This window comes from Grampus griseus (assembly GCF_964374135.1).
Source record: "Grampus griseus genome assembly, chromosome: 16".
In the NCBI taxonomy this organism is placed as follows: domain Eukaryota; kingdom Metazoa; phylum Chordata; class Mammalia; order Artiodactyla; family Delphinidae; genus Grampus; species Grampus griseus.
The window spans coordinates 4,782,217-4,808,759 of record NC_139010.1 but is presented as its reverse complement, the minus strand read 5'-3'; the positions used below and the strand labels follow the sequence as shown (position 1 = coordinate 4,808,759).

The 26,543-nt window shown below is 51.2% G+C and overlaps 1 protein-coding gene across 1 annotated transcript in view; it reads right to left on the bottom strand.

Annotated features, from left to right (window-relative positions):
• The window catches only part of CAPN9 (calpain 9), a gene marked incomplete at both ends in the record, with an annotated part of 31,657 nt that overhangs the window by 2,177 nt on the left and 2,937 nt on the right, over positions 1–26,543 (bottom strand). The window contains 8 exons of the mRNA XM_082673724.1: positions 1,151–1,267; positions 3,091–3,169; positions 3,700–3,768; positions 4,579–4,643; positions 9,196–9,320; positions 11,301–11,386; positions 14,074–14,157; positions 15,074–15,242. Coding sequence (XP_082529850.1) covers positions 1,151–1,267; positions 3,091–3,169; positions 3,700–3,768; positions 4,579–4,643; positions 9,196–9,320; positions 11,301–11,386; positions 14,074–14,157; positions 15,074–15,242 — 794 coding nt within the window. The remainder of the gene's footprint in view (positions 1–1,150; positions 1,268–3,090; positions 3,170–3,699; positions 3,769–4,578; positions 4,644–9,195; positions 9,321–11,300; positions 11,387–14,073; positions 14,158–15,073; positions 15,243–26,543) is intronic.

Sequence of the window (26,543 nt, the reverse complement as noted above, 5' to 3'; positions counted from 1 at the left end):
GCCCTGGTCCGGGAAGATCCCACATACTGCGGAGCAACTAAGCCCATATGCCACAACAACTGAGCCTGTGCTCTAGAGCCCGCGAGCCACAACTACTGAAGCCCACGCGCCACAACTACTGAAGCCCGCAAACCTAGAGCCCATGCTCTGCAACAAGAGAAGCCACAAGCAATTAGAAGCCCACACACCGCAACAAAGAGTAGGTCCTGCTCGCCACAACTAGAGAAAGCCTGCGTGCAGCAACGAAGACCCAAAGCAGCCAAAAATAAATTAAAAACAACAACAACAACAAACTCTAAAAAAAAAAAAAATTATTAAGATTCAAGGGACTTCCCTGGTGGTCCAGTGGGTAAGACTCCACGCTCCCAGTGTAGGGGGCCTGGGTTTGATCCCTGGTCAGGGAACTAGATCCCTCATGCATGTTGCAACTAAGAAGTCTGCACACTGCAACTAAAGATTCTGCATGCCGCAACTAAGACCCCGTACAGTCAAAATAAATGAATAAATAAATAAATATTTTTTAAAATTATTAAGATCCCAGATGGTGACCCCAGAGCGTGGGCATCCGGGGGGACACCTGCACAGCAGTCACCCTGGTGTTAAGTCACAGGCTCTGGATGTGCTCCGTTCAGCTTCAACTGTGTGACTACCCAGTGAGGGGTGGGTGGCTATGAACTGCAAACGCTAGGGACCACCTGTACGTAATCTCTCTCTCTCTCTTCCTGGGCTAACAAACAGATCTTCTTTGAGACAATCGGGTCAGTGTCTAGGGCTTTTGTAAACACAGAGGGATGGAGAGGGAAGGAGGGCGGGGGGGACAGAGGTAGAGAGAGAGAGACTCCCGATTCTGTGCCCTGTGATGGGATCTGACCTTTCTTCTGATTCGCGGCAGGAGCCCCATCCCCACCCAGCTACCCTCCCACAAAGACACTGGGAGCGGATGGAGGATGACGGTACCAGGCGCACTGCAGAGAAGACGTGCACACCCGCCCCTCGGCTAGCCGCACACGGCACACAGATGGCGGGGCGTGTGGCTCAGCCCGCCTTTGCTGCAGTTCTCAGCAGGTTGCCCCTTACATGCTCCTGGAAGGTGATGGAGGGAGGTGTGCTCTCCCTGGGCTCAGGAACACGCAGCCCCCCGGACACTTACGGCTTGCAGTCTCCAGCCGGACCAGGCAGTTGAGGAAGTCATCGAAGCCCAGTTGGCGCTCCTGGTCTGCGTACCTGAGAACGATCAGCTGCAAGAGGGGAGAGCTGAGCTGGAAGCCTGCGGGGAGAGGGGCAGGATGGCCGCCCTGGCTGAGCCCCACGGGTGCGCCTTCAGGGGCACCAGTCAGCCCAGGGCTGCCCCAAGGAAGGGAGCCAGGGTCTACCCGGCGCCCTTGGCTCCGATGCAGTATGACCGTGCGCCGCTGTCGGGGGACACTGGGGAACCCACAGTGTCACTTGGTGAACCTTCTGAGTTCGCCAAGGTCAGGGTCTTGGCTTTGACCTCACATCACCCAGAGGGTCTTGCTGACGTTTCAGGAAGCCTTGCTTGGGAGAACTTGATGCTGGACAGTGTTTAAGCCCCAAGCCCGGTGCCACCCTCTGGTCTAGGGCTCCACTTCCAGCTCCCGCTGGCCCTGGGGGGATTCCAGCCAGGACACCCGCAGTAAGTGTCTGTTTCTCACAGGCATTTTAACCCAGAGGTGTTGGGGGCTCTGGAGACCGAGTTATGCCGCTGCCCTCAGTGAAAGACCCCACGCTAGGCTCATTCACACACGCCCACGATGGAGCGAGAACCTGGGCCTGGGTGCTTTGCTTCCCTTCTCTTTGCTCGTTCGACCTCTTTGCTCATCGGTCGAATGACGAGTTTAGAGGTGGTAACGCTCCTTATAGATTCAACACTTAAGGCTTTGATGTCTAACCAGTGTTGCCTTCTTTCAGTTCAGCCTGCACGCTCCCTTTCCAGGAAATGTTCCAAGTATTGCTTAGAAGCCTGCCCAGGGTCTTCCTGTGTCCTCGTTCCCGATTCCAGACCAAGAGGGGGCCAGTCCAGAGGAAGGACGTGGTTTCTGGAGCCTGCACAGTGGAGCTGGCTGGGGGCAACACCCAGAGTCCTGGCGTCTGCTCTGGGTGGGGCAGGAAGAGGGCGGGGTGAGGGCCGATTCCCTCCCCCTCCCCCTCCCCGAGCCGGGAAAAGAAGGACGTGGCCACACCTCCCTCTCTGAAGGGCTCCCTTTCCCCCTGCTCTGTCCTTCTGCCCTAGAAACCAGGTCCCCAGACCCTAAGAAGATCAGGCCCTTCTCCTCTGTGGCACTCTCCACGTTTATAATTAATTTCGTTTCTTTGCCATCACACAGGACCCGAGCTGGTCCTGATTTTGTCCCATTATCATCCCATGAAGCTGACAGTGTTTCCCGATGTTTATTTTACTTGGAAGGGAACCAGATTCCAGGCTTTGGCCGGGCCCAGGGGTGTGTCTGCGAAGCCTGCTTTGTGAGCAATGCCTTGTGGCCCAGCGGCGTGTAGGCTGCAGTGGCCGTCCTGTGCGAAGGACAGCTGAGCCCCAGAGACTCGGACTGCCCTGGCAGGGGCTGCCAGAGGGTTAGGAGTGCCAGCTGGAGCCCATCCCTCATTCAGGAAACGGGTATAAACGACAACGGAATCATTGGTTTGGATTCTGTCTGCTGGTGACAAAGCCAGAGACGGGCCTCTGCGGCAGAGGGATACACGAACTCTGTGTACCCCAAACCTGACCCCAAACCATGGGATGGACGTGCCCTGCCTCTCTGTGTTAATCACCATCTGAAAGCAGAAATTAAAGGTTTGGGAGTTTGCCACCAGAGTCGTATGTAACTCTGCTTGGCCAGAGAATTGGCCAGAGGCTGAGGCCTCCAGGGGTCAGGCTGAGTTCAGCCTCAGTGGATACATGTTAAAGATCCCTGATGAGAGTGAACAAGTCCTGAATTTGAGGCCGGGCCCCGCCCTTAAGAAGCAGCGATTCTGGTCAAAGTCCAGCCCCCTCCCTGGGCCGCGAGAGGTGAGTGGCTGCCACAGACAGCGCCCGGCACGCAGACGGCTTGCGCGGCCCAGGCTTCCCTTTACCTGTGGCTTTCAGGGCGGTCCGCAGCTCGTAGGGGGACACGGTGCCAGATTTGTCAGCGTCAAACTGAAGGAAAAGATTCTGTAGGGGGAGAGCAGAGGCACTGAGAATGCGAGCACGCAGAAGCCCCCACTGAGGCTCCTTTGATGGCAGTGATGCGGTCCACGCAGGGGAGAGACTCCTCTCACCAGGCGGAAGGGGCAATGGTAGGTTTAGGGTCTCCAAAAGTGTGGGTCCCTTTGTTTTCCTTTCATATTGGGTGGAAGCCCTGCGGTACTCCCATAAGTATGGGAAGTAAATATGGGAATTCCATCTTGATTTCCTCCCTTCCACCTTTTCAAACATAGATCCTCTGGTCGGCAGCACCTGGACCTTTAAAATCCCTTTCTGGGACTCCCCTGGTGGTCCAGTGGCTAAGACTCTGTGCGCCCAGTGCAGGGGGCCCAGGTTCTATCTCTGGTCGGGGAACTGGATCCCGCATGTATGCCTCAACTGAGACATGACTCGGCCAAAATAAATATTTAAATATTTAAAAATAAAATAAAATAAAATCCTCTTCTGCTCTAGGCTTGTACAGTCCCCAGCAGCCACGCACTGGCTGGGTTACATGCCGTCCACTTCTTCAGCTTGTCCCAGAACACTCTGAATTCACCAAACCCTAGCTTCCCGTTGCCACTGGTGTGTGCAAGTAAATTAAGGAAGAAAGAAAGATGTGAGCATCATATCACCCCAAGGCTCCTGAGGCTGTAGGGGAGGAAGGCAATGGGCTGGCATGGGTGACATGTGTGACACAGACTCAGGGCTCTGAGGGGGGGTTAATTATTAAGCCATGAATCTCTGGAGAGGGGGCATGGCAGGGGTGAGGGGGGATGGCAAAAGAAAGGTTGAAAACAGACATATGAAGAACTCTTCATTGCCCTGGACAGCACCCCAAAGTGGCAGAAAGATCCCCAAGTCCCTTCACAAACATTTATCCCACTGGCCAGTCTGTGCCTCTTTTCTTTTTTTTTTTAATTTTTGGCTGTGTTGGGTCTTCATTGCTGCACGCGGGCTTTCTCTAGTTGTGGCGAGCGGGGGCTACTCTTCCTTGCGGCGTGCAGGCTTCTCATTGCGGTGGCTTCCCTTGTTGTGGAACACGGGCTCTAGGTGTACGGGCTTCAGTAGTTGTGGCTCGTGGGCTCAGTAGTTGTGGCTCGCGAGCTCTAGAGCGCAGGCTCAGTAGTTGTGGCGCATGGGCTCAGATGCTCCGCGGCAGGTGGGATATTCCCAGACCAGAGCTCGAACCCGTGTCCCCTGCATTGACAGGCGGATTCTTAACCACTGCGCCACCAGGGAAGTCCCCTGTGCCTCTTGATTTTGTTCCAATTCTAGCACCAGTGTCTCCCAGGCTTTGGTTATTCTCTGTGAAGAAGACTCTCCACATTCCAGGGAAGTCTGCATTAGAGAAAAACACTTAACATCTATTTCTGCCTGCATATTTGGAAGGATACCTCCATTAGAGAAATGATGTTTTTACAGGAAGTCAGGCTTAGCTTCTCGAATTTGATATCCGTTTCTGAAATCACACAAGAAAGCAGAATTCAGTTGACCCCTGCTAAGATAAACCTATTTCCATCTGCTGAAAGTCCAGTAGGGTGGTTAGATCCGGGTTGGTGAGGGTGGTGATACAGTCGCTCTTAAGATGCTGGTGAGAGTAGAACATGGCCTTTGGGAAGGAACATTTGCAAAATATAAAAAAAGCTTTAAAAGCTTTAAAAATGGGGATATCCTTCCACTCTTTATCCGAGTTTCAAGAGTCCTAAGCAAAGAATCATAAGTTAAGATTTTTACCATCAGGTTACTTGGAATGGCAAAAACTTAGAAATGATACAAATGACCAATGGAAGGGCATGGACAGCAGTTTATGTCCACAGGATGGGTTATTACACAATCCTTAAGAATCATGCTTTGATTCTTAAGATCATTTCTGGGGAAATGCTCATAAAAATTAAGTTTAGGAGACAGGGTTTAAAATTATTGGAGAAATTTGAACACTCACATACTGCTAGTGAAAAGGTACAGAAATCACTTTAGAAAATAGGCAGCTTCTTAAGAAGCAAATATAGAGTTACCATTTAACCCAGCAGTTGTCTTAGCTATACACCCCAGAGAAATGAAAACACATGACCACATAAAAGCTTGTACACGAATGTTCATAGCAGCATTATTCATGATAACGAAAAAGGGGTAACAACCCAAGTGTCCATCCACGGATGAATGGATAAACCCTACCTGGTATATTCCGACGATGGGATAGTATCCAGCCATAAAAAGAAGTGAAGGAGTCCTGACACGTTACAACATGGATGGACCTAGAAGGTGTCAGGCTAAGCGAAAGGAGCCAGCCAAAGAGAAGCACATTTTATATGATTCCTTTTATATGAAAAGTCCGGAACAGGCAAGTCTATGGAGACAGAAATCGGATGAGTGCTTGCCAGGGGCTGGGGGTTCGGGGGAGGGTAGTAAATGCTACTGGGACGTGGTTTCTTTCTGGAGGGATGAAGTGCTCTGAATCAAACGAAAATTGATTGTGGTGACGGTTGCACAACTCTATGAACGTGCTAACATCCACTGAGTTGTATATGTTATTAAAAAAATTTTAATACAATTTTAAAGGTTATTTTCCATTTGCAGTTATTACAGAATGTTGGCTACATTCTCTGTTGTACAATACATCTTTGTAGCCTGTCTTACACCCTATAGTTTGTACCTCCTATTTCCCCACCCCTGCCTCCCTCTCCTCTCTGGTAACTGCTAGTTTGTTCTCTATATCTGTGAGTCTGCTTCTTTTTGGTTATATATTCACTGGTTGGTTGTATTTCTTAGATTCCACAGTATTTGTCTTTCTCTGTCTGATTTATTTCACGTAGCAGAGTGGTATACTTCAAATGGGTAAATTGTATAGTATGCAAATTAACTCTCAAAGCTGTTAATTCAAAAATAATATTGCATCTACAGGGTAATACCTACTATGTGTGTACCTATATATACAGAGAGAGACACACACCCACAGACTACACATCTGGTACATAAACACATACACAAAGACACACACATATATGTTAAAGTGGTTATTTATGGGTAGTGAGATTAGCCGTGATGTTTGCCTCTGTCATTAGGCTTTTCTGCATTTTTCAGAATCTTTTACCATAAACTTGAATCATTAGTGTAATCAAGAGATGAGTGGGCTTCCCTGGCAGCGCAGTGGTTAAGAATCCACCTGCCAATGCAGGGGACAAGGGTTCGAGCCCTGGTCTGGGAAGATCCCACATGCTGCGGAGGAACTAAGTCCATCACAACTATGGAGCCTGCGCTCTAGAGCCCGCGAACCACAACTACTGAGCCTGCACGCCACAACTACTGAGCCCGCGTGCCTAGAACCCGTGTTCTGCAACAAGAGAAGCCACCGCAATGAGAACCCAGTGCACTGCAAAGAAGAGTAGCCCCCGCTTGCCGCAACTAGAGAAAACCCGCGCACAGCAACGAAGACCCAATGCAGCCAAAAATAAATAAATAAAATAAATAATGTTTTTAGAAAAGAAAGAAATGAGCAATGAAAGCTATTTTTAAAGTCTACCTAACGTCAGCTCTGAAAAGCCGGTCTGCAGCTGGGAGGAGCAGGGAATCTGGGGGAGCTCGAGGTGGCAGGCGTCCGTCACACGTCCCTCGTCCCCTCCATGGGAGTCCTGGGGTCCCCGGGGTGCAAGTAGGGGTAGTGGGTGTGAGCACGTACTTTTTTTTGCGGTACGCGGGCCTCTCACTGTTGTGGCCTCTCCCGCTGCAGAGCACAGGCTCCGGACGCGCAGGCTCAGCGGCCACGGCTCACGGGCCCAGCCGCTCCGCGGCATGTGGGATCTTCCCGGACCGGGGCACAAACCCGCGTCCCCTGCATCGGCAGGCAGACCCTCAACCACTGCGCCTCCAGGGAAGCCCCAGGAGGAACTTTTTTCCTTTGAAGTAGGCGAAATGACAGCACTGTACTGCGAATGAAAACGATTCGGTGACGGAGAGGAGTTCATAAATAAAAGAGGGGAAAGTTTGGGGAGTATGTCCTGGGAGGAGGGGCGGTGAAAGATAAAAGTGGAAAGAGATTGGAAAGGCTTTAGTGTCAAGATTCCCAGAGGAAAGGCTCCAGATTCAGAGTGCTGACAGTTTTAGTGTCACGCGTTGCCCGGGCCAGTTTCAGCCCCAGGGGTCGGGCGCAGCTCCTTTTGGAAGGGCAGTCACGGTGCAGGGCTGGACCGTGGGCCGTGCACAGGGCACTCCCTTTGCTGGGTCTCTCCCTGGGGGTTTCCTCATTTCCCCTGCCCTGTTTCTCCTTCCTTCTGGGCCTGACTTTCCTTCCACTAGCTTGACTTCACGCCGCCTCTCAAACTCTGTTCCCCCCGCCTGCTCTTATTCGGCAATTCGTGGGAGAATCTGAATTCCAGACCTCGCTTTCTTCGGGTCTGCTCTCTTCATGTAACTCATCAACCCGGTACAGTACGCAAAATTCAAGGTCGACGTGTGTCTAAGGTCCAACTCAACAGCTTGTCAATCTCTCAAACACCCTGATTGTCTTCCACAAACTTCTACTTATGAACTCATGGTTCCTGAGGCAGATGGCTGGCAGGACGCCAAGCGCACTCACCAGGCGGGGCCTTCCAGCTGGTGGAGGATGAAAACGGTGGCGTGTCTTAATTCTGGGTCAAGGCTTTTAGGAATTGGGGATATCTTCTCCAAAGGTTTTTTTGTTTCTTCCCTCTTCTGCTGGCTTTCTGCAGGTGACTGTGTCACTCCAGCCACACGAAGGATGGAGCTTGAGTCCCTGATCACTGCATGGAGAGAGCCACCCACAGAATAGGAATGTCCTCCTGGACGGTTACAATGAGTGAGAAATACACTTGATTGCGTTTGAGTCTATCCATTTTGAGTCTATTTGTTACGGCAGCTGGAGCTACCTGGAGTCACTGGAAGTGTGGAACCACCATAACGGAATCTAAAATATGGGAGCCAGCTTAGCAGCTGGGCAGCAGGATGAAAGGGGCTATTGGAGCTGGAAAATAGATGCCCATGTTATTAAGGGCAAAAATGCCACAGTTGTTGTCTGGAAAATATGTAAATATACTGCAGCCAGAGCAAATGCTCACTGACGCTGCGCTCGAGGGGAAAAGAAGGGAAGAAACTGGAATATTAATCACGTGTGCTAGTTTTTGCGTGTTGTATTTAATAAGGTGTCATAAAAAAGAGATGAGTTCAGGCTAGAACGGACTGGTTTGAGCACATGAAAGGGAAGAGAGCTAGAAATCCAGAAATTGTGGCCGTGGGACTTCCCTCGTGGCCCAGTGGCTAAGAATCCACCTTCCAACGCAGGGCACGCGGGTTTGATTCCTGGTTGGGGAACTACGATTCCACGTGCCGTGGGGCATCTAAGCCCACGTGCCACAGAAGAGCCCGCGTGCCACAACGAAAGATCCCTCATGCTGCAATTAAGACCCGACGCAGCCAAAAATAAACTAATTTAAAAAGTATGTATTTCTTAAGAAAACAAAAAGAATTTGTGGTCTTGCAGGGCTGGATGCACCAATGCTTTCTGGACCCGACGGGAAGAAATAAGATTGAAAAAAGCCTCCAGAGACGAAGACCCATTAAAGTTTTCAGTTAAATGGAGACTCAGCCCTGTGGAAAGTCCAGGTTAGGAATGTTTCCTTCCCACTTAGGTCTGTATTTTTAGATGCTCTCAGGTAGAAGCTTTCAAGGGTCCCTGTGACCAAGCTGGACACGGAGGGAGTGTACCTGTGAGCGTCAGGGCTGCCTGTCTTCGAATTCACGTGCAAGCGGGGATGATGGAGTGCTCAGAGGAAGGAGGTTGGGCCGGAGACCAGAGGCTCAGCCCCACGTTTTCTGGATCGCACTAACTCCCCTGGGCCTCTTAAACCTGCAGATAGGGTGAGTCCCCCAAACGTGACATTACATTCTCTGCCAGCCTGGGTTTTGAGAAAAATGGATTTGATTTACCAATAAAATAAAAGAAAATAGAAGAAGAAGCAGTGTTTCTTACACCTAAGGGCAGTGAGACACGCTCACACCTGTGATGGAGTTAATGCGGAAAGGAAAACAGAGACAAGCACGGTACCAGAACTCCCTATCGTCTAGAGCAGTGCGGCACAGGCGCTTTTGCTCGGCTGGGCCAACGGAACGCCACTCAGAAGAACTAGGGGTGAACAAAGCCAGCGTTAGGTACAAGGTCACGGACGGCAATGGGAACGACACTGGCCTTGGGGTGGGACTGCCCCTCCCTAGGAACCAGGGTCCACATTATGTGGGGAATGGATCCTGAGCAGGGCCCTGGAAATGTGCCAGTGGGTGGAAAGGCTGGTGGGAAAGTACATCTCCAAGTGCGGCTGATGCAAAAAGGCCCTCAGGACCACTGGACCCTCCTCCACGGAAGAGTCTCCTGGGGCCGTCACAGGGAGTTGAACGTGAACAGGGGGGCAGAAGGAGCCCAGCGAGAAGCCACAGCGGGCTGAGATGTGGGGCCTGGAACACTCCGTCTACCTCACGTCTTGGTTTACAAGCTGACACTTTGAAGAGTGGTGATAATACCGCATGTTCACGCGTGCTTGACATTAAACACAGCAAGTACCTTCTTTACAAGACCGCGCTAGGAAGCCCGGTGGGCTTCTGCCAGGTAGACGAGCCCGCCTATGGGCAAGAAGCCTCAGGTGCACAGCGCCCGTTGTCCTGCAAACCCAGGAGTTCCACCTCCAGGTGCACGGAGTTTCTGTGACCCCCATGGGCACCTCTAAATAGTTCAAACTGAGTCACCACCACTGCGGTGCTGTAAGCGATGTGTCTACCTCACCTACACCTGTAGACCTTGTCCTGGATGGCGGCGGGGAGAACTCAGGTAGAACATCTCTCCTGTCCGGGGAAGCGCAGTACCCAGGGCACCTCCCCAGACACCTCATGGGCCTGGGGGAGTACGCAGCCCCTTCAGCCCTGTTCTCACAGCAGGCAGGGTCAGTGTCAGGGATCGGCTTGTGGACCAGCTCCCCGTTACCCCAAGGCCAAGTGGGGTCAGAGGGCAAGCTGGTGTCCAGCCTCGAGCCAGCGAAAATGCACTTCCTTTATTTCTCCCTCTGCGTGTTTCCCAGGAGGGGGAGAAAGGGTTCGGCCCGTTTACACACGCGATCCCTGAACCGAGAGACTCCAAATCTATTCACCGTAGGAAGCCGTGTCATTAATGTGGGTTTATCTCTTTCTCTCCATTTCCGACTGGAGAGGGAGGCTGATCTCTTCCCTCCTTTGATGGGTCTGAGGAGACAGAAGCCTGGCGGACAGCAGGGATGGTGGCACAAGCCCCGCGATGGGGCCGACAGGCAGGCCCGGGCTGTGGAGTCTGCTTAATGAAGCCCCCGGCACACCGACGGCGGGGGTGTGGTGCCTCTGTGGGAGCCGAGGACAAACGCTGCCCCGTTTCACTGAAGCTCGAGACTCGCTGCCAGGCTCCCTGGGGCCCCCCAAGCCGTGGGTGGGCAGGAGTGGGGACGGGTTAGGGGGCCCTGCCTGAGCTGGAACAGCCCCCATCCCAGTCACCTAGGTTGTTCCCCGGGGAATGAGGAGGGGACACGTACAAGACAGGCAGCCCTCTCTGTACAATCGGGGGCCGTGTAAATAGCCCAGGCGGCTGCTCTGTGATGGGTGAATTTCCTGCTCCGCTCCCTCTGTCTCACTGTGGGCCACTGGGCCTCTGGCCAATGGTCAGTGACCATGAGAGAGAACACTTTAGCGACCTGCTTGGCAACGTTTCAGGGATTCTCACACCTGAAGTACTCATTGCCACCCCACCTGCACCCAACACACACACACACACACACGAGCTCTTCATCACTGGGGTGCAGCCTTCACCATATCACGGGATTTAAAGTTCCCATGGGAGGTTATACAGTCACTGACATAATACAACTCTGGGAAAGGTAAAGGGCACCGTGAGTCTTCAAGTTTGAGAGCGTGGAGGTCCCGAGGGCAGAAGTAAGGTCCAGACGCAGGACAGGACCCTCCCTGAACGGGAGGCTGGAGAGAACTGTAGTCAGGCTGCCCCCTCTTCACACGTGCACAAGCCAGCCCTGGCCTCGTACCCCGTGAACCGTGGGGAGGTGGGGATCTGTCAGAAGGATGGGCGGAGACTGACCTGTCGCTCCAGAACCCAGTCCACTCAACTTGGCCCCAAGGGTTCCGGACTCTGACGAGCTCTGTATTCTGGCCTCGGAAGTTTACCTAAAAGGGAAAAGCGTCAGAGAAATGTGAGATGCTAAATCCATCTGTGAGCTCCAGGGTGGGTTCTCTCCAGCCGAGGCTGCCTTTTCTGAAAGCCTGCTGACACACTAAGAACATGTCAAAACTCATCAGTTGTTAACTAGCCCTCAAAATTTCCTAATTCCGATGGAACGCGATGTTACGTTAATCCCCCCAGAATGGTTACGTCGCATCTGGGAAACAAAGCGGAATTGTAATGAACAAGAAGTGAGTCCACAGGAATCTTCAAACGAGTGAGTTTTCTCTCTAGACTGGAAGCCCCCAGAGGCAGAGGCCGAGTCTTATTTATCGTGTATCTTCAGAATCCAGCAGTCAGTGGGTCTAACACTGAGTTTTCTTCATCCTTATCATCTGACTCCCAGATGATCAGAATATAAGCACATGCTGGGAGTTTAAACAACCGCAATAAACAAAAACCCACGACTGAGTCTTCTAACTCCGATCTTCTCCCCCTTTCAGGGGTCACATGAGGGTCTCTGCTGCCACACTGAGAGCCCTTGAGCCAGGACAGAAAGAGGACTCAGCCCTCAGGCTCTGCCCAGAGCAGGAAAGTGCACCAATGCATAGAGAGGTTTTGGGGGTGGAAGGGTGAGAGTCAAAGACTTCGGTTCATCAACGATCCAGGAATTTTAGTTCTCAGAACACTTTGGCATAAATGTTCTCTTTTTACGTGCAAAGTCATTTAAGTGAGTAGGACCTCTCCAGAGTCCAAGTTCGCCATGAAAGAGGTTCATTCGTTGAAATGTGTGGGGAGGTGAATTCCTTACAGGTGGAGGGGAAGCACACGCAATTGAACAGAGTGTACGATGGGAAGGTTTCTGTCATCACTTGGAGTAACATTTAGAAGATCTGACATCAGGAATCACAGGCCTGCTCAAGTGAATGATTGGAAGGCGTGTGTAGACAGGGAGGGGCGAGGAGGGAGCTAACACTGCAAAGAGTCCAGCTGCCTCTCCCTCTAGGACACGTTGATCACGCCTCCCGCTGAGGGGGAGGGACAGGCTCCCTCTGCACCCCGTGCTCCCCACTCATTTGGAGCATGTCGCTCAAAACATGGCAGCCGCTGGAGGAGACCGGAGGTGCCCAGGTCCGCTACTGACTGGGTTTGAGATTCACCCAAGCGGGGCATGGAGGGAAACGCTTTGGACTTCACTGAACTTGACCTTGCAAAGGCGCCACCCTCTGCTTCTCATCTTCCTCTCTCATCTCACTTTCTCCCCTCCTCTTTCCCGCGCACTCCTCCAAACAAAGCACTCCCCGAGGTTACAGTGGTGCCATGTGGGGTCTGGCTGCGCCCCCTCCCCGCCCCGGGGATCAGTGCCACCCTGAGCTACAGCTGCAGAGAATAGGACTTGTGACGGTTAATTTTATGTGTCAACTTGGCTGAGCCATGGCGTGCCTAGATGTCTGGTTACGCATTATTCTGGGTGTGTCTGTGAAGGTCTGGATGAGATGGGCATCTGAACTGGCAGACTGAGTAGAGCACATGGCCTTCCCCTTTGTGCGTGGGCCCCATCTAATCAGCTGAAGGTCCAAAAAGAACAAAAAGGCAAAGGAAGGGAGAATTTGCCCTCTCTGCCTGACTGCTGAGCTGGGACTTTGGGCCTCTTCTGCTCTTGGGCTGGGACTTACTGATGCTCCTGGTTCTTAGGCTCTTGGGCTGGGACTGGAACTCCACCACTGGCTGCAGCTTGTGGAAGGCAGGGCTTCTCGGCCTCTATAATCAGGTGAGCAATTCCGACTACTAAGTCTCTTCATATACAGACTTAGCCTACGGGTGCGGCTTCTCTGGGGAACAGTGACTATGACAGGACTGATGTGGAATCAGGGAAGAAAAGAACAGAAAAAACAAAGACCAGGTTCCTGCAGCTGCTGACCAAGTTTATACTGTGCCGGCCTCACAGGTCGCTCTCTCTCTCTCTCCTCTCTCTCTCTCTCCTCTCTCTTCTCTCTTCTCTCTCTTCTCTCTCTCTCTCTCCCCCCTCTATCTCTCTTTCTCTCTCATTCGCTCGCTCTCTTCTCTCTCTTCTCTCTCTCTCTCCTCTCTCTCTCCTCTCTCTCTCTCTCTCCTCTCTCTCTCTCTCTTCTCTCTCTCTCTTTCTCTCTCGCTCACTCTCTTCTCTCTCTTCTCTCTCTCTCTCTCTTCTCTCTCTCTCTCGCTCTCTTCTCTCTCTCTCTCGCTCTCTTCTCTCTCTCTCCTCTCTCTCTCTCTCTCCCCTCTATCTCTCTTTCTCTCTCATTCGCTCGCTCTCTTCTCTCTCTTCTATCTCTCTTCTCTCTCTCCTCTCTCTCTTCTCTCTCTCTCTCCTCTCTCTCTCCTCTCTCTCTCTCTCTCCTCTCTCTCTCTCTCTTCTCTCTCTCTCTTTCTCTCTCGCTCACTCTCTTCTCTCTCTTCTCTCTCTCTCTCTCTTCTCTCTCTCTCTCGCTCGCTCGCTCTCTTCTCTCTCTCTCTCGCTCTTTTCTCTCTCTCTCTCCTCTCTCTCTCTCTCTCTCTCTCTCTCTCCCGTTTGCTGTTTTGAATTCCAGCCTTTCTTTTGTGGATGAGACATCCTCTGTCATGTCCGAAACTGCAGTTTAAACTGCAATGCGCTATATAGGTTTACGAAGTCTGTCCCCATACCCTGTCAACAGGGGTCCCTGTTGCCTACCTGGTCAACGCCCGTCACTGTGTAGGCATGACCCCTAATGAGACCAAAAGGAGTCCGGGCTTCAGGTTCTGCAGCATTTCTGATCTAAAACAAAAAAGGAGCAGTATCTACGTCAAACCTTCCCCAGCTGGCCAGACCCAGCTCTGTGTCTGGCGCAGTCCCTCCTGCCCCCTCAGGTGAGGGCCCTGTGAGTGGGCATATAAAATGGGTACACGGGAAGCCCCCTAAGTGGTGAGCAGTGACATATAGCGATTCCCAGCCTCTTCCCAGGGTGGAGGCCCCTTGTTCTCTGCTTGGACTTCACTGAAGAGCTGACATTCTTGCCCCCAAACAGAAAAACCTGACCTTTCCCACCACATAGCAACAGCAAGGGACAGACACCAAAGAGGCAGTAAGAAGAATATAACCCTATGACATGCAATTCTATGTCACAAACTTGAAAAAGTAGAGGAAATTTACTAGCAAAGGATAAATTCCCCAGGATAATCCAAGAGGAAATAGAAAAGTTGAATAGGATTCAAAAAATAGATGCGGTTAAAATCACATGCGTGTGTTTGTATGCATAAAGAAATTAGAAAAAATGCTGTTCTGTTTCTCTCCACGGATATATTTTTTCATGATCTATGAAGTGAAAGAGACAAGTTTCAGGAAAGTGAATAGTAAGGTTCCATTCAGTAAACACCGCCCCCGAGTCTGTGCATATACGCGCGTGCCTGTTGCATGAGCGAGGACAGAGGCGTGACGGACACCCGACAGGCGTCCCGGCATGGACCGGGGGAGGGAGACAGAGTTTTGCCCTGTCCGTCATCTCAGGATTCTTCCACCTGATACAGCAAGGGCGTCTTACCTCTGCAACTCGAAAACCATTAAACACAAACATTTGTTTTAATTAAAATGAATAAGCATTGCCCCCGCCCCCCTGCAATGTATGCCTCTTCCGTGGGCAGCCTGGCATCTGAGCCTAGAACAGTGCCTGGGATGCGGCCAGCCAACGACTTACGTCAATGGAGCAGCCCACCAGACAGCCCCTCTTCAAGGCCTTGTCTAGAATCTCAGAGAAGTTCCCGGGAGCCTCCTTGGTTGTGAAGGTCTCTGCCACGCCCGCGGTGAAGTCCTCTATGGCCTCGATGGCGCTGCCCCGCTTCAGAGCCTCGTAGCTCCCGTTCAGCCTGTGAGGGCGGCAAGAAAGCCTGGCAACGGCTGCAGGGAACAAGGATTACCACTAGGTGGCGCCCCTCAGCCAGATTTTTTCTAACCAAGAACCACCTCCCGGGGCTCGCCCCGGCTGGAGGTGTGGAAGAACGTGGGAAGCAGGGATGGGGTTTACTTGGAGCTCTGAGGAAACCAGAGATGCTGAGAACTCTGTGAGAGAGGCAGTGGGTGTGGTGGTAAGGAGACAGGCGGGGATCTGGGACCCTTGGCTCCAGGGCTGCCGTGCTGGCACCTGGACACACCTCTCCTTGAGCAACCGAATACAAAGAAACTGTATGGGACTAAAAATAACCACGTGCATGCACAGTTGAGACAAATTCTGGACAAAAGAGACCAAGAAAAATAACCAACTGCCACTTTTGAAGCGCCGCGAGCAAAAGCAGGGCACTGCGCACGCCCCCCGCACGCAACACCACCTAAGGGGTGGGCAGACCGCCTAGGCCACGCCTCCCGCCCGACCCCTGGACGCACCGCTACTCTCACCCCGTATAAGGAACAAGCTCGCCGCCCCATCCCCCCAGGGGAAAAGGAAGCATGTTGCTTGATCTCGCTACCCCCTGCTGCAGCAGGAGCCCCCATAAAGCCTTGCCTGACTTTCCTGTCTGGCCTCTGGTCAGCCTCTATTGATTAAGGAGGTGTGGGACTCGAGGGACATTGTTCCAGCTAATGATTAAGAACTCTCCAGACAATAGGGGCTTCTTAGACAATGGGTGAATTTCCAGGATGTCCGGCCCCCTTCCGAGAAGGAGGGAGATAACAAAATGTAAAAAAGGTGTCTGTCAAAGACCAATCAGGCAGCTGGGGACAAGTTCCCTCTCTGGTCCGAGCCTAAGCCGGGACCAATCAGCAGGAGAACACAACCAAATCTATAATTTACATACGGGGAAGTGGGAACCTATAAAACTGACATATTCGCGCCCAAAAGTGTTCCTTCTTCGACCTCCTGCGTGAGGACCAAGGAACCCCGGTGCACCGGCCTTCAATAAACCTCTTGCGTTTTGCATCGGCTTCCGACTCTTGTTGTTTCCTGGGCGAGTCGAAACTCCTAGGAGACCGCGCAGGTCTAACATTTGGGGGCTCGTCCGGGATTCCACTCGCCCCGGACCACAAGAACATCGGGAGTTGGAGGTACCAGGTAAGCTCGAGCTTGATTGTCTGTTTGTCCCTTGTTCTTTGTGGGCCATTATCGGAGGAAAGCCGTAAGAATCGGCTTATTATGGAATCTGTATCGGACCTCTGGCTAGGCAGACGTGCTAACAGCCGGCGTCCATGAGCCCTAGGGGACGCCCTGGTGGCTCATCTGGAAGGAGAGGCAAACTCTGTCTCCCCTTCACTCGGTTTCGGCAGCTCCCTTGGTGATAACTGCCATCTGAAGAAGTTTCGGTTTGGAAGCGAGCTCGCGGTGGCCCATGTGTATATGTGTTTCGTGGAGTTTTTAACTGTTTCTGTATTGTGGTCTATTCTTCTTCTCTGACGGACGACAATGGGACAAACTATGACGACTCCTCTTTCCCTTACCCTAAGCTATTGGACCGAAGTTCGGGCCAGAGCCCATAATTTTTCGGTAGAGGTAAAGAAAGGAAAGTGGCAGACTTTGTGTGCCTCTGAATGGCCAACATTTCAGATAGGATGGCCCCCCGAAGGATCCTTTTTATTAGACAAGATTAAGCTGCTGAAGTCTAAGATATTTAATATAGATACCCACGGACATCCAGACCAAGTACCATATGTCTTGGTCTGGGAAGATTTAATTCTCTCCCCACCTCCGTGGGTCCGGCCCTTTGTTTCCTCAACAGGTACGTCCGCGCATACATCAGCAGCGTCGGAGATATTAGCCTTAAAGAAAAACCCCAACACGGAGAAGCTACCCGATGCCCCGGATCCACCGAAGGCGATTTATCCTGACCCGGAGTCCGATTTGCTTCTTTTGGATTCCCCACCCCCTTATCCTCCGGCCCCAAATCCCCTACCACCTAGAGGACCCCCAGCTCCAGTGCCCTCGGCACCAAAGGAACCATCCATGATGGAAGAAGAAAGGGGTCCCTCAGCGGGCACTAGGAGCCGGAGGGCTATCTCCCCGGACTCCACTGCCCTACCTCTTAGAGAATATGGCCCCCCCGACGGCCAAGGGAATAGACCTCTCCAATATTGGCCCTTTTCCTCTGCAGATCTTTATAATTGGAAAATGCATAACCCAACTTTTTCCGAAAATCCACAGGCCCTTACCGCTTTAATAGAATCTCTTGTTTTCTCCCACCAGCCCACATGGGATGATTGTCAGCAGCTGCTTCAGACTCTCCTAACGACTGAGGAGAGGCAACGGGTTATTTTAGAAGCCAGAAAAAAAATGTATTAGGCGCCAATGGGCAACCTACCCAGCTGCCTAACGAGATTGATGCTGGTTTCCCACTCGTCAGGCCAAACTGGGATTTCAATGCCCCGGAAGGTAGGGAGCGCCTGAAAATGTATCGCCAGGCTCTGGTGGCGGGTCTCCATGGAGCGGCCAGACGGCCCACTAATTTGGCTAAGGTAAGGGAAGTAACTCAGGGGCCCCAGGAATCGCCAACTGTGTTCCTGGAACGTTTAATGGAAGCCTTTAGAAGCTTTACCCCTTATGATCCAACTTCGGAGGGACATAGGGCTACTATAGCAATGGCTTTCATAGATCAAGCGGCCCCTGATATTAAGAAGAAATTACAGAGGCTAGATGGCTTGCAGGGATTTTCGCTTCAGGAGTTAGTAAAAGAGGCAGATAAAGTATATAACAAAAGAGAAACAGAGGAAGAGAAGGAAGAAAGAAAGCAGAAAGAACAGGAAGCCCGTGAAATAAGACGGGATAAGAGACAGGAGAGGAATTTAAGTAAGATACTGGCCACTGTGGTTGGAGGAAGAAATATAGGGGATAGAAATAGGCAGGAAGGGCGAACGGCAGACAGAAGGCGGCCATTAGACAAGGACCAATGTGCCTACTGTAAAGAAAAAGGACATTGGGCGAGAGAATGCCCTAAGAAAAAGAATGGAGGAAGGCCAACCAAAAACAAAATCTTAACATTGAAAGAAGACGACTAGGAAAGTCAGGGCTCGAACCCTCTCCCCGAGCCCCGGGTAACTCTTAAAGTGGAGGGGGAACCTGTTCAATTTTTGGTAGATACCGGAGCCCAGCACTCCGTCCTTCTCCACTCAAAAGGTCCTATCTCAGCTAAAAGGTCATGGGTACAAGGAGCCACTGGGAATAAACAATATTCATGGACCACACGAAGGACAGTAGATCTTGGGATTGGACGAGTAACCCATTCATTTTCGATTATTCCGGAATGCCCCTATCCTTTGCTGGGAAGAGATTTACTCTCCAAAGTAGGGGCTCAAATCCACTTTCAGCCAGAAGGTCCCACCATAACTGATAATAAGGGAAGGTTACTTCAAATATTGACTATGAAATTAGAAGATGAATATAAATTATACGAGCAGCCTTCATCCTCACGAGTTAATGTTACTGATTGGGTAACTCGGTTCCCTCAAGCCTGGGCAGAAACTGCCGGTATGGGGATGGCCAAAAATCGGCCCCCGGTGCTAGTGGAACTCAAGGCAACTGCCACCCCAATAACGGTCCGTCAATACCCCATGAGTAGAGAAGCCAAAGACGGTATCCGTCCCCATATACAGAGGCTACTAGACTTGGGCATCTTAATAAGATGTCAATCAGCATGGAACACCCCTCTCCTGCCGGTAAAGAAACCAGGAACAAATGATTATCGGCCGGTGCAGGATCTACGAGAGGTAAACAAACGGGTGGCAGACCTCCACCCCACAGTTCCAAACCCTTACAACCTCCTGAGCACTCTTCCACCTCAACATACGTGGTATACTGTTTTGGACCTTAAAGATGCTTTTTTCTGTTTAAGACTCTCTCCCCTGAGCCAACCCTACTTTGCCTTCGAATGGAAAGATCCAACATCGGGAATGTCTGGTCAGCTGACATGGACACGGCTACCTCAGGGATTTAAGAACTCCCCGACCATCTTTGATGAAGCCCTCCATCAGGATTTGGCATTATATAGAGAATCAAATCCCCAGGTAACATTACTCCAATACGTTGATGATATTTTATTAGCTGCTGAGACCCAAGAAGATTGTATCAAGGGTACTGAAAAACTGTTAACGGAACTTGGAACCCTGGGATATAGAGCCTCAGCCAAGAAAGCACAAATATGCCGACAACAGGTCAGTTACCTGGGGTATCTATTAAAAGGGGGGCAAAGATGGCTCACGGAGAGCAGAAAGGATACGGTGGCCCAAATTCCGGCTCCCAAAAACGCCAGGCAGGTTAGAGAATTTTTGGGGACGGCCGGATTCTGTAGACTATGGATTCCAGGGTTTGCTGAGCTGGCAGCCCCATTGTACCCCCTAACCAAAAACAGCACTCCTTTCGTTTGGGGCGATAAGGAACAATGGGCTTTTGACCAAATCAAACGAGCTTTACTTTCAGCTCCAGCCGTAGGACTGCCAGATGTAACCAAACCTTTTCATTTATACGTGGCCAAAAATAAGGGCATTGCAAAAGGAGTATTGACTCAGAAATTGGGTCCCTGGAATCGCCCAGTTGCTTATTTGTCAAAAAAATTGGACCCTGTGGCATCAGGATGGCCCACCTGTTTAAAGATAATCGCTGCAGTAGCCGTTCTAGTCAAAGATGCTGACAAACTAACTTTAGGACAAAATCTAACGATAACAGCTCCTCATGCCCTGGAAAATGTAGTCCGTCAACCACCGGATAGGTGGCTAACTAATGCCAGGATGACCCATTACCAAACCCTGTTGCTAAACTCAGATCGCATCAAGTTTGCTCCAGCCACAGGACTCAATCCAGCCACCTTGCTACCTGATCCTGACTTGGAAGGCTCCACCATCATACATGATTGTCAGGAAGTACTAGCCGCAGCACACGGCAGTAGGCCAGATCTGATGGACCTGCCCCTCCCTGATGCTGATTTCACCTGGTTCACGGATGGGAGCAGTTTCCTGGAGGAAGGTAAGCGTCGAACTGGGGCAGCCGTTGTAGACGGAAAACAAGTCATATGGGCAGCGGCGCTACCACAAGGGACCTCAGCCCAACGAGCTGAATTAATTGCCCTGACGAGGGCATTAGAGATGGCAGAGAATAAAAAAGTAAACATCTACACAGACAGTAGATATGCGTTTGCTACCGCTCATATCCACGGTGCCATTTACCAACAGAGAGGGCTACTAACTTCAGGTGGCAAAGAAATTAAAAACAAAGATGAAATCGTGGCTTTGTTGACTGCACTCATGCTTCCTACTAAAGTCAGTGTCATCCACTGCCCTGGACATCAAAAAGGAAATACCCCAATAATTAGGGGAAATAATATGGCTGACCAAGTGGCCCGAGAAATAGCATCGGGAGAAGTCATTTTAGGACTGTCAGATAAAGTTCCTGAAAAACCAGGCCGCGATGAAGAAATCATCCCGGCCACAACAAAAGGAACTTTGTCCCCTCAGCAAGCAGAATCCATGTTACAACAGATGCACAGATGGACACATTTGGGGACTAAAAAGATGGTAGCCTTTTTACAAAAAGCCGGGTACGAAACCCCTGGAATGACAAAATTAGCTGAACAAATTGTGCAGGAATGCGTCCCATGTCAACAGGTAAATGCTCACAAAGGGAAACTTGAAGCTGGAAAGAGACTCAGGGGGGACCGCCCAGGAACTTACTGGGAAGTGGACTTTACCGAAGTGCGTCCTGGAAGGTACGGTAATAAATACCTTTTAGTTTTTGTAGACACTTTTTCAGGATGGATAGAGGCTTTCCCAACAAAGAAAGAAACAGCTGCTGTAGTAGTCAAGAAGATTTTAGAAGAAATTTTTCCTCGATTTGGAGCATCAAAGGTAATAGGGTCTGATAATGGTCCAGCCTTCGTCGCCCAGGTAAGTCAGGATGTGGCCAGATATTTGGGGACTGATTGGAAATTACATTGTGCCTATAGACCCCAAAGTTTAGGTCAGGTAGAAAGAATGAATAGGACTCTAAAAGAGACCCTAACTAAATTGTCCTTGGAGACTGGCGGTACCGATTGGACGGTGCTCCTTCCTTTGGCCCTATTCCGGGTTAGAAATACACCTTCCCGATACCATCTTACTCCTTTTGAAATATTATATGGTGCCCCGCCTCCCCTCCTCACTTTAGGAAAAGAAATAAAACCTGATTGTCAAAATAACACTGACTTATATGCTAGGCTACTGGGACTCCAATTGGTCCAGAAAGAAATATGGTCCCAACTCGCCAAGGCCTACCAACCGGGAACACCGGGAGAAACTCATCCTTTCCAAGTCGGAGACTCCGTATACGTCCGTCGGCATCGAACCCAGACGTTGGAACCTCGATGGAAAGGACCATACGCCGTCCTCCTCACCACCCCAACGGCCATAAAAGTGGACGGCATCGCTGCCTGGATCCATGCTTCACATGTGAAGGCTGCACCAGCGACGGCATCATCAGGATGGCGGGCCCAAAGAACCGACAACCCGCTCAAACTCAAGCTTCTACGAACCTAAGACTTATAATTTTGGTTTTACTGCCTTTACTGACTGACTAGGAATATCTGCCGGGATGGGAACAGGAACCACAGCCCTCATACAACAACCCCAGTATTATGCAAGTTTAAGACAGGCTGTAGACATCGACCTTCGAGCATTAGAAAGTTCCATAACTCAACTAAAGGAATCACTCACCTCACTTTCAGAAATGGTGTTGCAGCCTAGATTTGCTGTTTCTTAAGGAAGGGGGATTATGCGCCGCTCTAAAAAAATATGTTGCTTTTATATTGATCATTCAGGAACCATTACCAAAACCATGGATAAACTAAGGGAACGCTTAGATAAAAGGCAAAGGGAGAGAGAGAACGAAAAAGGATGGTTTCAATCATGGTTTGATAAGTCCCCCTGGTTTACCACCTTAATCTCTACTCTGTTGGGACCTCTTATTGTTTTATTGTTGATTTTAACTTTTGGACCATGTGTTCTAAATCGCTTGATAGCATTTATTAGAGAACGTATCAGTACTGTACAAGTTCTAATGTTAAGACAACAGTACCAAAGTTTACGAACAGAAGGTTGAGATTCCATGATTGGAATCAATAGTCACAAGAAAAAGGGGGGAATGTGGGACTCGAGGGACATTGTTCCAGCTAATGATTAAGAACTCTCCAGACAATAGGGGCTTCTTAGACAATGGGTGAATTTCCAGGATGTCCGGCCCCCTTCCGAGAAGGAGGGAGATAACAAAATGTAAAAAAGGTGTCTGTCAAAGACCAATCAGGCAGCTGGGGACAAGTTCCCTCTCTGGTCCGAGCCTAAGCCGGGACCAATCAGCAGGAGAACACAACCAAATCTATAATTTACATACGGGGAAGTGGGAACCTATAAAACTGACATATTCGCGCCCAAAAGGGTTCCTTCTTCGACCTCCTACGTGAGGACCAAGGAACCCCGGTGCACCAGCCTTCAATAAACCTCTTGCGTTTTGCATCGGCTTCCGACTCTTGTTGTTTCCTGGGCGAGTCGAAACTCCTAGGAGACCGCGCAGGTCTAACAGAGGCCGAGAACCCTGGTTCCTGACAGACTGCAGGTGCAAGTTCCAGTTCCCCCGCTTGCAAGCGGAGGGATTCTGTTCTCACTCAGTGCTTCAGTTTCCTAATTTTCAAAATGGGGCTGCACTCTTCCCCCTAGGGCTGCTGTGAGGTTTAAATGAGCCTCCTCTCGTCTCACGTGGAATGGGGCCTGAGCGTGAAGCTGTTAGTACTGAGACCGAGAGGGAGATGGAGGCATTTCTCCTGCTTTCTGGAACCATGTAGTCCCAGCCGCTTTTCTCTCTTCATCTCTTTGATTGATACGGTTGTACATTAACATCTTACATCGGTGCGGTGCCTTTGTTACAGTGACTGAACCAGTTTGTCATTGTTATTAAAGTTCACACCATATTCACGTTTCCTTAGTTTTCACCTAACGTGCTTTTTCTGTTGGAAGATCCCATTGCAGGATCCCACATCATCACACTTAGTCAAGTCTCCAGAGGCTCCTCTGGCCCGTGACAGTTTCTCAGGCTTTCCTTGTTTTTCATGACCTGGACAGGTTTTTTTTTACATCTTTATTGGAGTATAATTGCTTTACAATGGTGTGTTCGTTTCTGCTTTATAACAAAGTGAATCCGTTATACATATACATATGTTCCCATATCTCTTCCCTCTTGCGTCTCCCTCCCTCCCCTACCTGGACAGTTTTGAGGCACTGCCGGTGTTCTGTAGAATGTTCCTCAGTTGGGATGTGTCTGCTGGTTTTCTCACGCATAGACTGGGGTGAGGTACCGTTCTCATCACGTCGCAGCGAGCATACATCGCGTCTTCATGACTTGTCCCTGTCGATGTCGCCTTGATCACCGGCGGAGGTCTCCTGTCTGTCATGTTTCTCCTCTGTGAACTTCCTCTCACCCCCATTACTGTCCTCTTCGGAAGGACTTAGGAGTGGGGGTCATGCTAGACCTTGAGGGCAGAGAGTCTGCCTAAATTCCCCGGAACTCTTCTATGTGGCAGATTTGTCTCTTCTCCCCCGTTTATTTATCCAATGATTTATTTACATCAGTGTGGACTCATGAATATTAATTTTATACTTTGATTTATAATCCAATACCATTTTACTTATTTTGCTGCTCTCATTGTTCCAGCTTTGGCTACTTCCGGCTCCTTCAGTTGGCTCCTGTGTCCCTTTGACATAACTCCATCACTGTGTGTGTGTGTGTGTGTGTGTGTGTGTGTGTGTGTGTGTGTGTTTAAAGCATACACACACGCATTCACTTCCTGGCACTGCAAGATACTCTAGGCTCATCTTCTGTATTTCTTGCCCCAGTCCTACAATCAGCCTTATCTCCAAGGAGCCCTGGTTCCTTTGATTGGAGAATGGTGTTAGAAACCAAGACCAGAGAAGTAAGAGTGCTTGTTGCTATGGGATTGTCGTTGTTTCTAGCCCTCTCAGCTGATAAACAAGGAAATAACACCTGTGTACTAACCCATGAGTGACGCATATACTCACTGATGTGTAACCATCTCTATTCAACTAAACCTGAGTTCATACTGAGGTCCCCAGCTCTGACACACTACCACTTATATCATTCTAGCCTCCTCCACCAGGCTTCTTCGTAACCTCTCACTCCAACGATGAGAAACCTGGCTTCCCCCATCTGCCACCCATTTACTTAATTGTTCAATTCAGTAGATATGCATAATGGTATCAGAACTGTTGTCCTGTACCCCATGAGAAACAACTTTACCAGCTAGTGTACAGTGCTTGTGTACAATCTCTCTGTCCTTCTTTCTTTCTTTGGCCACGCGGCATGTGGGATCTTAGTTCCACGACCAGGGATGGAACCCTCGCCCCCTGTATTAGGAAGCGCAGAGTCTTAACCACTGGACCACTAGGGAAGTCCCAATCTCTCTGGCTTTCAATCTCACAGACTGCACTCATTTCCAGAGTTACTTAGGTCAGCGCCTTTCTCGCCTGCACCTTCAATGAGTTTGTTTCATAGATCTGTGATACTATTAGATTGTTTTGTCACATGCTGCTTTTCATTTTGGGATTCCTTTATCCTCCTGGATGATTTTTAAGTTCGTATATATTAAGGTTCACTCTTTGTGCTCTGAAGTTCTGTGTGTCTGATAAACGCATGGTGTCGTATATTCACCATTACAGTATCATACAGAATAGTTTCATTGCCCTAAGAAAAACCTCTGTGATCTACATATTCACCTGTGTGTGACGGGGCGCTGCGTGGGAGTGTCGGACGCCCGTGTGCCACATGGCGTGTGTGCTGACGGGCGTGGGTGCCTCCTCTGCTGAATGTGTGACGTGTGTGGGCATGTGGAGTGCGCGGGCCCACGCGTGTGCCCCGTGTGCGCTCCCGTGCGTGGCGCTTATGCCTGGGAGTCCTGCATAGGAGTGTGGGCCCCAGAGGTGTGTTTGTTCGTGAGAAATGCTGTCTGGGGGCTTGAGGACGAGGGTTACCTGAAACCACCGTCCTGTGAAGGGAGGATCAGAGGGGTCTCCACAGACCTGAGGGGACCCCAGACTGCAGCTTGGGGACCCGGGGAGGGAGGCCGGCCTGGGCACCAGCAGGTGGTTTCCCTGGAGGACTTGGGACCAAGCGTCCAGGAATGTTTGCTTTCAGGGCCTGTACGGTTCACCTCGTACCTCATTAGGGGCTCAGTCGCACACACAGACTTTTCTCTATTAAGAACTTAATTTACGAAGGGAAAAGCCGCATTTCTAACAAGGCTGGAGAGGCTGGGCCCTACGACCCACGGCTGTGCGCTGATCCCGGCCGTGTGCCCAGGGCCGTCGAGGCAGAAGGGGGACCTGGAGCGCAGTGGCCTCTGGGGGGAGGGCAGCCCCAAAGGGAGCCCCACTGTGCAGGGAGGTCTCGGCCATGTGCCGTGGTGCACGCAGGCTGCCAGGGGCCGTCAGCCCAGCTCGAGGCGGGACCGGGGCCTTCAGGAGGCCTAAGAGTCAGCAGGGAATTGCATGGAAGACGGCAGATGGGAGCAGGCAGACAGGAAGTCGGGGGCCGAAGGGAAGCCAAGGCGCTTGTGAGTTGAGGGGCTCGGGCTGCAGGTGCAGAAGGGAGGCCCTCGGCTGCACTGCACCCCGGCTGTGTCCCCATCAGGCCGGGAGACGCCCCCCCAGATCCACAGCCCTCCCCGCGAGGCCTGAGGAGGGCTCACCCCCGGGCGACCTCCCCTTCCTACCCCAACCCCAGGCCCAGGTTCCCCCTCGGAGCCTCCTTGCCCCAGGCTCCCGGGGGGACGAGGCGCCTCTCCGGCACCCCCGGACGTCCCCTGACTTTCCTGGCTCTGGTTGCTCTCGGGCACCACTCCCCGGCCCCCAAGCAGAGCTGTGTTTTCCAAGAAGGTGGTGCTGGCAGAGCGCCCGCCCCACGTTCCCACTGGATGGCCAGGCAGTCGCTGCTGGGACACACAGCACGTGAGGGCCGAGGAGAAAGGCAGACAGCGCCCGAGCCACGGAGGCTCCCAGAGGGACGCCGCGACTCTTCCCGCGGCGCTGCTGCCCTGGCTGACCCCGTCGCGGGGACCCGGGCTCTGTCCTGCCAGAGCAGCCTCAATCCCCTCCCGGGTCCTCGCCTCTGACGTCACAGACGCGTGTCAGACGGGACGCAAGGCCCCTGCCCCCCCTGA